The 11614-nt window shown below is 62.1% G+C and overlaps 1 protein-coding gene across 1 annotated transcript in view; it reads left to right on the top strand.

Annotated features, from left to right (window-relative positions):
* The window catches only part of GRAMD1A (GRAM domain containing 1A), a 22358-nt gene extending 10750 nt beyond the window's left edge, over positions 1–11608 (top strand). Inside the window, exons 7-19 of the mRNA XM_024219827.3 lie at positions 82–162; positions 607–728; positions 1129–1282; positions 2672–2873; positions 3128–3268; positions 4010–4128; positions 4585–4727; positions 7107–7210; positions 8568–8753; positions 9226–9313; positions 10397–10504; positions 10731–10851; positions 11367–11608. Coding sequence (XP_024075595.1) covers positions 82–162; positions 607–728; positions 1129–1282; positions 2672–2873; positions 3128–3268; positions 4010–4128; positions 4585–4727; positions 7107–7210; positions 8568–8753; positions 9226–9313; positions 10397–10504; positions 10731–10851; positions 11367–11453 — 1656 coding nt within the window. The 3' untranslated portion in view covers positions 11454–11608. The remainder of the gene's footprint in view (positions 1–81; positions 163–606; positions 729–1128; positions 1283–2671; positions 2874–3127; positions 3269–4009; positions 4129–4584; positions 4728–7106; positions 7211–8567; positions 8754–9225; positions 9314–10396; positions 10505–10730; positions 10852–11366) is intronic.
* Positions 11609–11614: the final 6 nt, after the last annotated feature.

Genomic DNA, 11614 nt, shown 5'->3' with positions numbered 1-11614 from the left:
TGGGCTAGCAGGGGCTGCGGGTTGGGAGTGAGGGGCACCAGGAGAGCCAGGGGTCGGGTCTCACTTCCCCCCTCCCCCCAGCATTTCTTCACCTCATTTGGAGCCCGTGATCGCTGCTTCATGCTGATCTTTCGCCTGTGGCAGAACGCGCTCCTGGAGAAGGTACAGATGCACCCGGGGTGGGGGTGGGGGGTGATAGAAGGCAATTTGGGGGTGAGGATCTGGGGGTGGAATCCTGGGGGGCGCAGAGGGAGGCTTGGGGGTGGGGCCCGGGGTCACTGCTCGTGTCCCCCCCGCCAGACGCTGTCCCCCCCGCCAGACGCTGTCTCCCCCGACGCTGTCCCCCTCCAAATGCTGTCCCCTCCCCCGATGCTGTCCCCCCCTCCAGACGCTGTCCCTTCCCCCCGGCGCTGTCCCCCGCCCGACGCTGTTCCTCCCCCCCGACGCTGTCTCCCCTCCAGACACTGCCCACCCCCCAACGCTGTCTCTCTCCCCCCGCAAACGCTGTCCCCCGACGCTGTCCCCCCCCAAGCTGTCTCTCTCCCCCACACTCTGTCCCCCCCAACGCTGTCTCTCGCCCTACCCGACGCTGTCTCCCGCCCCCAGACGCTGTCTCCCCGGGAGCTCTGGCATATCGTCCACCAGGGCTACGGCGCTGAGCTCGGCCTCACCAGTGAGGACGATGACTACGTCTGTCCTGTTCCCACTGACGAGCTCAATGGCCTGGGGTGAGTGTGAGCCCCCCTTCCCCCCCGTGTGGGGCCAGCCACAGGCCTCCGACCTCTGCTGCGGTGCCCTCAGGTCTGCCTTCCCCCACCGCCCCATGAGAGAGTCTGGGTCCTCTTGCCCAAGGGGGAGCTGGCGGGGAGCTGTCTCCTCGGGAGTAGGTTGGCCCCACCCGAGGTGTTGGGAACCCTGGGACCTCTTTCGAATGGGAAGCCCCTGCCCTGCCCCCCCGGGATAGGCTGGTGCCTGCCCTTCCCCCCCACCCCTGGAAAAGCTGGCACCCTCCCCCCACCCATGCGTCTGACCCCGAGACTTGCCCTCGTGTGATCCCCGACCCCGCGGGACCCAGTGACCTCGACACTTGTGCGACCCCTGGCACCCCAGTGACTTCCCCCCCTCCAGGCCAGCCAGGGAGCTCAGTGACATCATGGAGCTGAGAGACCTGGCCTTGCCCTGCGCTGCTGACCTCAAGCTGGAGCCCAGCCCCACGTTGGCCAGGACAGCCGCTAGTCAGAGCTTCCACTCACTGGCTAGCAGCAGCGATGGGGCCGCCTCGGTGAGTGGAGGGAAAGGTTGGTGGGGGCAAGTTGGGGAAGGGAGGGGGCAGGGCCGGGGGAGGTTTGGGGGGCTGGGGATGGGAGGGGCAGGACTGGGGAGGTTCAGGGGGTGGGGTTGTGGGAGGTGTCACGGTGCCTGGAGTGACTCACAGCTGAGAAAGCCAAACTCAGGACAGACGGCCAGAAAATAGGATGGACACCCCAGGCTGGGGGTGTATTCTATCATTCAGTTTCACCAAGCCAGCATTGAAACGTACCCCTGGATCACTCTACCCGTTTTACCACGGAACACAGACAGTCCCTTGGCATTCCAGCCCCTCATTACCCCACCAGACAAACTGCACTTTGCGATGAAAGGCGATTAAACCCAAATTCCCCACACATTAGGTTCTTCCAGTCCCAAAGGACTCGTCACTTACCTCAGGTCAGATCTCCCCGTAGACAATACAGGTAGCTGTTTTCTTTAGTGTCTAAAACTAGCTAAGAAAAGAACTGAGCGTTATTCAAAGTCAAAGCAGATAAAATACATTACAGGTGAATGAGAATATATGAGACCAGTTGTTAGCAGAGATTTAATGTTGGTGAATTCTCCATAAATCTCTTAGAGTCCTTCCACGAATCTTTCCGGGTGTCCCGTTCTCAGTCCAATGGCTCAGACTCCCTGGTCGGAGTTCAGCAGATCAGAGGTGCTGGCTCAGGCCCATGAATGGGGTATTTATAGCTCTCCCGCACACAGAGCCAGCGGACAGGTGTCCACACAGAAAATCCGTCACAACACGTGATGGACACTTGAGGCTGTGAAAAGTCCCAGTAACACTTGCTTTGAAGATGGAATGCTTCAATCTGAAGCTTCGGTCTTGTAAACACTGTATAGCGCCGACATGCCCTAGCCAAATGGTTCTCCGGTCAGTAAATTCACACTCCATGCTAGCTACAGGCCTTTGCATCTACTGACAACTGAGCACAACTGCATACAGGATGTGCAGGTAATACAGAGCAACAAGAGGTGAAAAGGATTTTCAGGTACCAGTTAATTTGGTTACAGCCACCAGGATGTAGGTAAATACAGTTACCATCAGTTCTTGGTTTCTATCAACACAAGTGCATGGGCTTGTCTTAGTTAGCCTAGTTAACGGCCCTTTGTTACCCACACACAGTAAATTAACCCCTCTTCCAGGTACTGCCCTGAGCTGGCCAGCTGCCAGCGCCATAGGAGGTGGGGGAGGGTGTTGGGGAGGAAGGGGGTGGGGATGTGGGAGCTTTGGGGAGTTGGGGAAGGGAAGGTCGGGGCTGGAGGAGGTTCTAGGGGAGGTTGGGGAAGGGAAGGGGCAAGGCCAGGGGAGGTTTCGGGCCCATGTTGGGCCCCCCTTACTTTCCCTTCCCCCCAGCTGGCAGAGGACCCCGAGGAGAATGTGGACAGCCAGGCGGATACTGCCTCCAACTGCACAGTGACACCGGGGCTGGAGCCCTCGAAGGCTGCGGTGCTGGGGGGGCCCCCGCTGCCTGCCCTGGGGGACCTGCTACCCCATGAGGACCTTCCCACTGACACCAGCAACTCCTCCTCCTCCTCCTCCTCCACGCAGGATGAAGGTGATAGCCCAGCCCTGCCCAAACATACCAGCCCTTAGCTTTAACCATTAGGCCCCACCTCTCTCCCAGAGCCAAGGAGAGAACCCAGGAGTCTTGGCGCCCAGACCCCTGCTCTAACCACTAGGCCCCACTCCCCTCCCAGAGCCAGGAATAGAACCTAGGAGTCCTGGCTCCCAGCCTGCCTGCTCTGATCCCACTGTCCTCCCAGAACTGGGTTAGGACCCAGGCAGCTCCTCACCCCTCTCTCCCCCCAGCGGAGGTGGACGCCTTCTCAGACCTGCCCGGGCGGCTGCTGCTGAACTGCGTCTATTGCCTGGGGGCCGAGCGGCTGCAGCAGATGCTCTTCAGCGACTCGCCATTCATGCAGAGTTTCTTGGGCCAGCGCAAGTTCACAGGTGGGGCAGGGCAGGGGTGCGGGCTGGGGCTGAGTCTTCCCTGGGGCCACAAGCTGGCTGTCCCCTGCCACCCTCCAGATGACAGCTGGGCTGGGTCTGGCTCACTCCTCAGGACACCCATGGGGCAGGGGACCTGGTAGCTCCAGGCCAGGCGGCCTCGCGGAGATCCCGAAGTTGAGTGGGGCTGGGCCAGGAGCAGCCAGTGCAGGGCGAGGGCGCTCTCCACCCACAGGGCACACACCCTGCGCCAGCCAGGCCAAGGGTCTTGGGCATATGTGTGGTGGGCACAGGAGGGCAGCGCAGTGGGGCGTCGCCCAACACCTGGGACCCGCTGCCCTCAGAGATTCTGGGCTTGGTGCTCCAGGGAGCTGCCAACGGCAGCGCAGGGGAGGCCTTGGACTGGGCACCAGGCCCACGCCTGGCGCTGCACACGACCCGTGTGGCCTGTGCCGGCTGGAGGACCTGGATCACCAGCTCTGGCAGCTGCTGCCCGTGGCAGCACTGGCCACGCTAGCCATGCGCTCGCTCTGGCCGGAGGGGAGCAAACTGGCTGCAGGGCCCAGGAGGGAAGGGGCCATGGCAGAGCACTGGGCCGGGTGTTCATGCTGCCGGGTGCCCCACTGGGCCACGCAGGGCCTTGTATCTGGAAGTTGGGGATGAGAGGCACGCGTGGGGGGAGATGGGGGAAGGCCCCTGAGTGGACGATCACCCCCGCCCTGACGTACCCTCTGCTCTCCACAGACGTGACGCTGACCTCATGGAGTGGCAAGAGCAAGTGCCACCAGAGCCGTGTCCTCTCCTATACCATCCCCCTCAGCAACCCGCTGGGGCCTAAGGCAGCTGCTGTGGTGGAGACGCAGGTAAGGGGGCAGCGGAGCCCCAGGAGGGTGTGAAGGAGCAGCGGGATGGGGGGGCTGGATGGAGTGGGGCTGGACTGCATGGTAGGGGGCAGCAGGTGTGGGGGCTGGACTGCGCAGTGCAGGACGGCAGGTCAGGGGTGGGGCTGGACTGCATGGTGGGGGGGCTGGACTGCACAGTGCAGGGCGGCAGGTCAGGGGTGGGGCTGGACTGCATGGTGGGGGGACTGGGCGGGGCGGCAGGTCAGGGGTGGGGCTGGACTGCATGGGGGGGGCTGGACTGCGCGGTGCAGGGCGGCAGGTCGGGTGGGGCTGGACTGCATGGGGGGGGCTGGACTGCCGGGGCGGGGTGGCAACCGTGGGGGGGGGTAGCAAGTGCAGGATGGCAGCAGGCGTGGCGGGACAGTGCGGGGCTGTTTCTGGCCTGTGATGGGATGAGCAGAGCTGGCCTCCTCCCAGACCCTGTTCCGTGCCAGCCCCGATAGCGGTGCCTGCGTGGTGGACTCGGAGGTGATCACGCAGGGCATCCCCTACCAGGACTACTTCTACACTGCCCACCGCTACTGCATCAGCACGCTGGCTACAGGCACGGCCCGCCTCAGGTACCGCCCCGCCTCAGAGCCCCTCTGCACTGGGGGTTTGGGGGGGCACCCCCCATCCAGAGAGTGGTGCTGGGAATTCCTCTGGTGGCTGGCTCTCTTTGTCTCATGGCTGCTCCACACTATGAAAGTCAGACCCTTTGAAATCAGCAGGTCCAGAGAACTTGCATCCAAGAGTTTGAAAAGAGCTGGCTGAGGAACTCGCTGGCCCATTAAGGTTGATTTTCAATAAGTGTTGGAGCACTGGGGAAGTTCCAGAGACCTGGGAGAAAACTATTGTTGTGCCACTCTTTTAAAAAGGGTAAAGGGGATGGCCTGGGTGATTATAGGCCTGACAGCCTAACAGCAATCCTGGGAGAGAGAAAGGAGCAGCTGATATGGACTCAGTTAATAACGAATTAAAGGAGGGGGATGGAATTAATGCCAATCGCCATGGGTTTATTGAAAATAGATCCTGTTGCTAGCTTGGTCTCTTTGGGAGGAGATGTCAAAGCTGGCAGCAGGAGGGAACAGTGTTGATGTAACACACTTAGATCCTCTAAAGCCTTTGACTTGGGACTACACGACATTTAGAGTGACAAACCGAGACTGATGCAAAATCAGGACGGCTTGGTGAGCTGGCCATGAGCACATGGTGCCTTGTAATACGGCTCCATGTAACTGTCCAGCTAGGCACAAAGAGCGTTGGCCACACGCTCAGGCTGGGGGGACTCTGTCCCTCCTCTGTGTGGAGCAGGGATGGTGAAAAGATTTGGGGGTTGTGGAGTCCCCCATCCCAGTGGCTCTGTGCCAGTGATCCGGCCTCTGCGTTATTTCCTGTTCCCCAATGTCTGTGTCCTGCTGATGCGACCAGGGATGAATTGAAGTTTTCTTTCAGGCCATTGATAAAGCTGCAAATAGCACAGGCCAAGACCCGATCCCTACGGGACCCTCTGGAGACACCCCCCTCAAGGGCTGGTTCCTGTTTACAGGGTTCGTTTCGGGCCCTCTCAGTTAGCCGGCCATGAATGCGTTCAGTGTGGGCCACGCTGATTTCGTATCAGTCTCGGATTGTCACTCTAAATGTCGTGTGGTCCCAAGTCAAAGGCTGTAGAAGATCTAAGTGTGTTACGTCAACAGTGTTCCCTCCTGCCGCCAGCCGTGGCATCTCCCAAACTGATACCAGCTGAACATGGATTCCCATGCAACGCTGGGGCCAGAGGGACTAATGCAGCCCTGGGTGCACAAATGGGAATCTCGAGAAGAAGCAGGGAGGTGATTTTCCCTCTAGGTTTGGCCCTGGTGTGACGCTGCTGGGCCCCTGTGTCCAGTTCTGGTGCCCACAGGCCAAGGAGGATGGTGATAAATTGGGGAGGGGTCCAGGAAGAGCCCTGAGAATGAGGAAAGGGTCAGGAACCCTGCCTGAGAGGGAGAGGCTCCCGGAGCTCCAGCTCTTTCACTTAACCCAGAGTAGGGTCAGGGGTGAGGCTCCTGTCTGGCTGTGCTGCATGGGGTCAGACACCCAGTGCTGGGCTCGTCTCTCTAGCAGACAAAACTCCAACACGAGCAGCCAGCAGCAGGAAGTTGAAGCTGGACTAAATCAGCCTGGAACTGAACTGTGCCCAGAACTAAGCCCTGGAACAATCTCCCAGACTGTGCAGATTCCCACTCACTGCCCATCTGTAAAGCCCACATAGGGCTGGCAGGTCCCCGACCCGGCAGGCAGCCCCATCTGAGCACCCCCTCCAGGGACGTCCTGAGCTCTGTCTGCAACAGGACTGCTTCCCCCGGCTCCTGGGACTGCCACAGACCCTCCCACCTCCAGCCATCAGAAACCGTTTTCTCCCGCCACCGCCACAGGCGTCTGCCCAGTCCGGCCCCATTGGGCCTTGTGCCCCGTCCTGCCCCATTGGGCCTTGTGCCCTGACCTGCCCCCACCTCCTGCTAGATTTATGGGGTGCACATGGAGCCTCTCAACATGCACTGGGGGCTAACCAAGCTCAGTTCTTCCCCTCCCTCTCAGGAGCTCGGCCTGAGTGTCCTGCAGCCCCCAGCCTGGGTGGAGCTGATCTTTCTTGGCCCTGGGGGACTAGAGCTGGAGCCAGGACCCTGCTGAAGCTCTGCTGCAGCTCTGCTGCAGCCGTGGGATGGGGGCAGGCGTTCGTTCGGGGCAGGCCCATGCTAGGGGTGGCTCAGCTCAGATGAGCACAATGGTGCCTTCTGGCCTTGGGATCTGTGACGGGTGGGTCTGCTGCTGGGAATCTCTGGGCAACAGGCCCCCACCGCATCTGCTCTAGGGAGCTGCTTTCCAGCATCCTGGCCTGGCAGCTCTCCTCCACCCCAGTGCTCCCCAAGGAACAGGTCATTGACACACACCCCTCCCCCCGACTCTGCCTTCCCCAGAGTCTCCTCCGAGATCCGGTACCGGAAGCAGCCCTGGAACCTGGTGAGAGCCCTGATTGAAAAGAACACGTGGAGCGGCGTGGAGGAGTACTTCCAGCACCTGGGTACGGGGTATCTGGCACCGGGGACAGGGGGCGGGACAGATGGGGACTGCGAGGGATGGCTGGTGTTGGGGTAAGAGGGCAGGTGCTGAAGAGCGTGCCCAGCACTGGAGTCTGGGAGTGCTCTGGGGACTCAGAGGTGCCTGTGGGGGGAGGGGGGCCTGGAGGGGAGTGGGCTGTCAGAGGGTATCTGGCAGGGATGGAGATATGGGGGGGTAAGAGGCTACTGGGGAGCAATGTGGACGGGGCTGCGCAGGCGGCTGAGGCGAGGGAGGTGACGTGGGCGGAGGGCAGGCAAGGTGAGGGGGGCTGGGCAGGTGGGGCCGTGTCACAGGCTCGGTGCTTTTGAACAGCTCTGAATCAAACCCAGGCAGGACCCTCTTCAGTATAACACCCCCTGACACTCTCACTGGGGCAAGAAGCCTCCTTGGCTTCAGCGCCTCCTGGGTCTGAGCTCGGAGCATTTAGCCCCCTGTTTCTCACTGAGCTCCCCACAAGGAGTCCGCCTGGATGGGACACCTGGGGAAGCCTCACATGCCCCCAAAGAGCCCTGCACCCCAACTCCGCAGTCACAGTGACTCAGCCAGCATGTGACACAGAAGGTTTATCAGCCATCTGGAGCACAGCGTAGGCAAGTTCTTTGTTAGCATCGAACCCAGGAAGTTCCAGCCACGTCCATCTTGGTCAGACCCAGAGCTCTAAGCCTTGATCTCCACCTGGGACCCCCAACAGGAGGCTGAGACCCGCTTCCAGCGGCCCACCCTCATTCATGCCCAGCTGCCCCTCCTCCATCCTTTGTTCCCCTTCAGAGCAAACAGGGTCACTGGCCTCCACCTTAGCTTTGTTCTCTTTGGCTGTAGCCCCGGGGTTATCAGTTGCTGAGTTACAAAATGTCCAGCCATTGTCTGGGTCCAGGCAGCCATTCAACAGTCCCACCTGGTTCTCTGGGTCTCTGCAAAATTAAACCCCCTTTCCCTCCAGCTAGGTAAACATGCAGCACACTGGGGAAACTGAGGCACATCCAGCACCCAACAAAATACTAAGAAAATTCTCACTGCATCATATCCCATGAGCGGTGGGAGGAGGGGGGCGGGCGAAGCGAGGGGGCTGGGGAGGTGACGTGAAGGGGGCTGGGCAGGGCAGGCTGCCAATCGGAGGGGGTTTCCCAATAAATCCATTGGTTGGGTGGGGGTGACACAGCTGGGCTGAGGGCAGCTGGAGCGACACAGTTGGGATGGGCCCTGGGCTCCACGTGGCTCTCTCCCTCTGGGCTTCACGGGGTGCATGTACCCCCCCAAGGCATCTCACCCCCTGGCGTGGCAGGGCTGGCATGGGCGTCTCACCCCCCTTGGTATTGCAGGGCTGGCGCTGGCACGGGCAGAGAAGACGCTGCTGGAGGAGAGTGGCCGTGGGACGGAGCCGCGGGCACTGCTGGCTGGGCTGCGCCGCAGGAAGCGCACACTGGGCTGGAGGGCCCCCCATGCTGAGCCCACCCTGGCCACACTGCCCCCCAGCGAGACGGGGCCCCGCCCCCTGCGCCCCTCCAGTAAGGAAAAACCCGCCCCTGCCTGTAACCCACCACATCCCCGCCCATGTCCAGAGGGAACCTGTCCCCCCCACCCCGTCAGGTAAAGGGGAACCTGCCCCCAACCCTCCACCCACAACCCACCCAAAGGAAATATGCCCCCTCCTGTAACCTGCCCCCAGAACCCACCCCAGCCCCATCTCCAGCCCAAAGGGAACCCGCCGCCTCAAACTCATCCCCATCCCTGTCCCCCACCCCCAAGTAATGGGGAATGCATCCCCATCACCCTGTCTGGAGCCTGCCCTCATCACCGCCCCCTGGCAAGGGGGAACATGCCTTGTCCCCGATGATCCCCCATCAGGGAGCCTGCGGGGGCAGCTATTCCTCCCCGCCAGAGAATGGGAGACGGGCTGCTGCAGTCCCGTATGGGGAGTGACTCCTGGGCACATGGGGCTGGCCTGGTCCCCGCCTAACTTGCCCCCTCTCCCCGCAGGCAGCCTGGCAGCCCGACTCTCCCAGCAGCTCGTGGAGCGGAGCCGGGGCCCCACCGTGTCCACCCTCATCCTCATCGTCAGCTTGGTGTAAGGGGCATGTGGGGGTGGGCTATGGGGAGGCAGGGGTGGGCGATTGAGCTATGGGGGGATGGGACTAATGGGGTATGGGGCTCTTTGGAGGAGTGATGTGGGGGGCCAGGCAGGGCTCTAGGGGGCATAATGTGGGGAGCTGGGGCAGGGCTCTGATGGGAATAATGAGGGGTGGAGCTCTGTGTGTGGGGAGGGTCCATGATTTGGGTCACACCCATCCAGGGCTGGGCTCAGGCTGGACTCTGTGGGTGATGTGAGGGGGTACGGCAGAGCAGGGGTACCCCTCGGGGCAGAGCCACAGACACTTTCCCGAGTTGGGATGTAGGAGTTGGACTGGGGTGGGGGTGGGGGATGGGAGCTGCTCTGTGTATGGACAGACAGGGGCTATTGGGGGGGGAGCTGTGTGTGGGGTGGGGGTTGTGTAAGAAGAGGGGGCTGTGTATGGGATGGGGGGCTGCATGTGGAGGGAGCTATGGGATGATTCTCGGGGGTGAGGACTTACGTGTCTCTTTCCTTCCTTCTGTCTCTGCTGCCTCACAGGATCTGTGTGAGGTACAGTGTGACCCCCCCCCCCCGTCCGCCGGCGGCCCCGGTCCCCCTGCTCCCTTTGTGCCCCCAGACACCCCCCCAGCATCAGCCCTGCCCTGCCAAGCCCCGTCCCTAGTGTTCTGAGCTCCCATTTCTCTGGAGCACTGACTGAGGTGGCATGATTTGCATACTGCGCTCTGATTGGCCAGCATACCACTGACATGCCGGGTGATGGCAGGCCTCAGCTCCAGACCCCACCAATCAGAGCACAGTATGCAAATCTGACAGTCTGCCTTGAGCATGTTCTGGGCAGGGAGATGGGGCATGAGACAGCCACACATGTAACTGGGGGGTGGGGCCAGAACTCCGGGGTTCTCTCCCCGGCTCTGGGAGGGGGTGGGGTGTAGCGGTTAGAGCAGGGGGCTGGGAACCAGGTTGCATGGGTTCTGTCCCATGTACACAAGGCTGTGTCCTAGGGACACTGGGTGACCCTTACCAGCATCAGGCCTGTGGCAGGGCTCTGCCAGCCCCTCATCCTCCCTCTCCCCCCAGCCTGCTGGTCCTGGTGGTTCTCAACGTGATGCTGTTATACCGGCTGTGGGCGCTGGAGCACACGGCCCGTGCCTTCCAGGCCTGGCAGGCCTCCGCACTGGCCCGAGGGTGAGTGATCCCGGCTGCCAGGGAGGGGAATGGGGAGATTTCTGGCAGTGGGGGAGGGGGTAGTGTGGGGAACACAGGCCAAGGTGATGGGGGCAATCCCGGGGGCAAGGGGGGTTGGGTATTGTTGAGGCGGGGTTGAGGTGGCAGGGGAGGGGTCCCAACAGCTGGCATTTGGGGCAGATGGGGCAACCCCCGTCTCAGCTGGCAGTGACCCCCTGCTCCCCAGGAAGCTGCCTCGGACAGCAGGCGAGTGGGCCGAGGTCCTAGAGCTGCAGCGGCGTTTCCATGGTGCCGAGGTGCAGAAGTGGAGGCGGATCCTGGAGGCCTCTGTGGAGCTGCTGGATGAGGTGATGCTGCGGGGCCGGGCCGGGCCAGGCTCGCTCGGCTCTTTGGGTCCCTGCTCAGGGAGGCCTGCAGCTCTGCTCGTGCGGCCCCCCTGGGCCTGACTCCCCCTGCCTGCTCTTCAGCCCTGGGCCGGCAGAGCTAATGTGCAGTCACCCAGCCCCTGAGTCCTGCACCCAGAGCTACTTGGAGCACCCCCTGCCTGGCAGCAGGACCCTAGTGGGAGCCCAAGGAAAGAGGAGTCACTGGGGAAAGTGTCATCTATTGATTAGAGTAGAGGGGCTGGGAACCAGGACTCCTGGGTTTTCTCCTCAGCTCTGGGAGGGGAGTGGGGTTAGTGTGTTTGGGGATCTGGGCACCAGGACTCCTGGGTTCTCTCCCTGCTCTGAGGGGAGTGTAGTCTAGATGTGGGGAGGGGTGGGCTGGGCTGGGAGCCAGGACTAGAAGGCTGAAGCCCTCTTCATGGGCTGTCGGCCGATCGGGAAAAACTGGGACCTTTCCCGCCCCCCCCCCCCCCAAGATGAAGGTCTCCCTGGAGAAGCTGCACCAGGGCATCATGATGGCAGAACCGCCCCCGGAGCCAGGCGAGGCTGACGCCATCTCCTGAAGCTGTGCTGGCCGCCAGGGGCCATGGGAGTCTGAGCTGGATCTGAGACTGCAGCTGGGTCAGCGCCGCCTGGACGCCCCCTGCGGGCCGGCTCCCTCATCCAGGTCAGCACCGCCTGGACGCCCCTCGTCGGCCAGCTCCCTCGGCCGGGTCAGCGCCGC

Source organism: Terrapene carolina, unplaced genomic scaffold, assembly GCF_002925995.2.
Source record: "Terrapene carolina triunguis isolate 2854851 unplaced genomic scaffold, T_m_triunguis-2.0 Scaffold565, whole genome shotgun sequence".
In the NCBI taxonomy this organism is placed as follows: Eukaryota; Metazoa; Chordata; order Testudines; family Emydidae; genus Terrapene; species Terrapene triunguis.
This window is presented reverse-complemented; position numbering and strand designations above follow the sequence as displayed.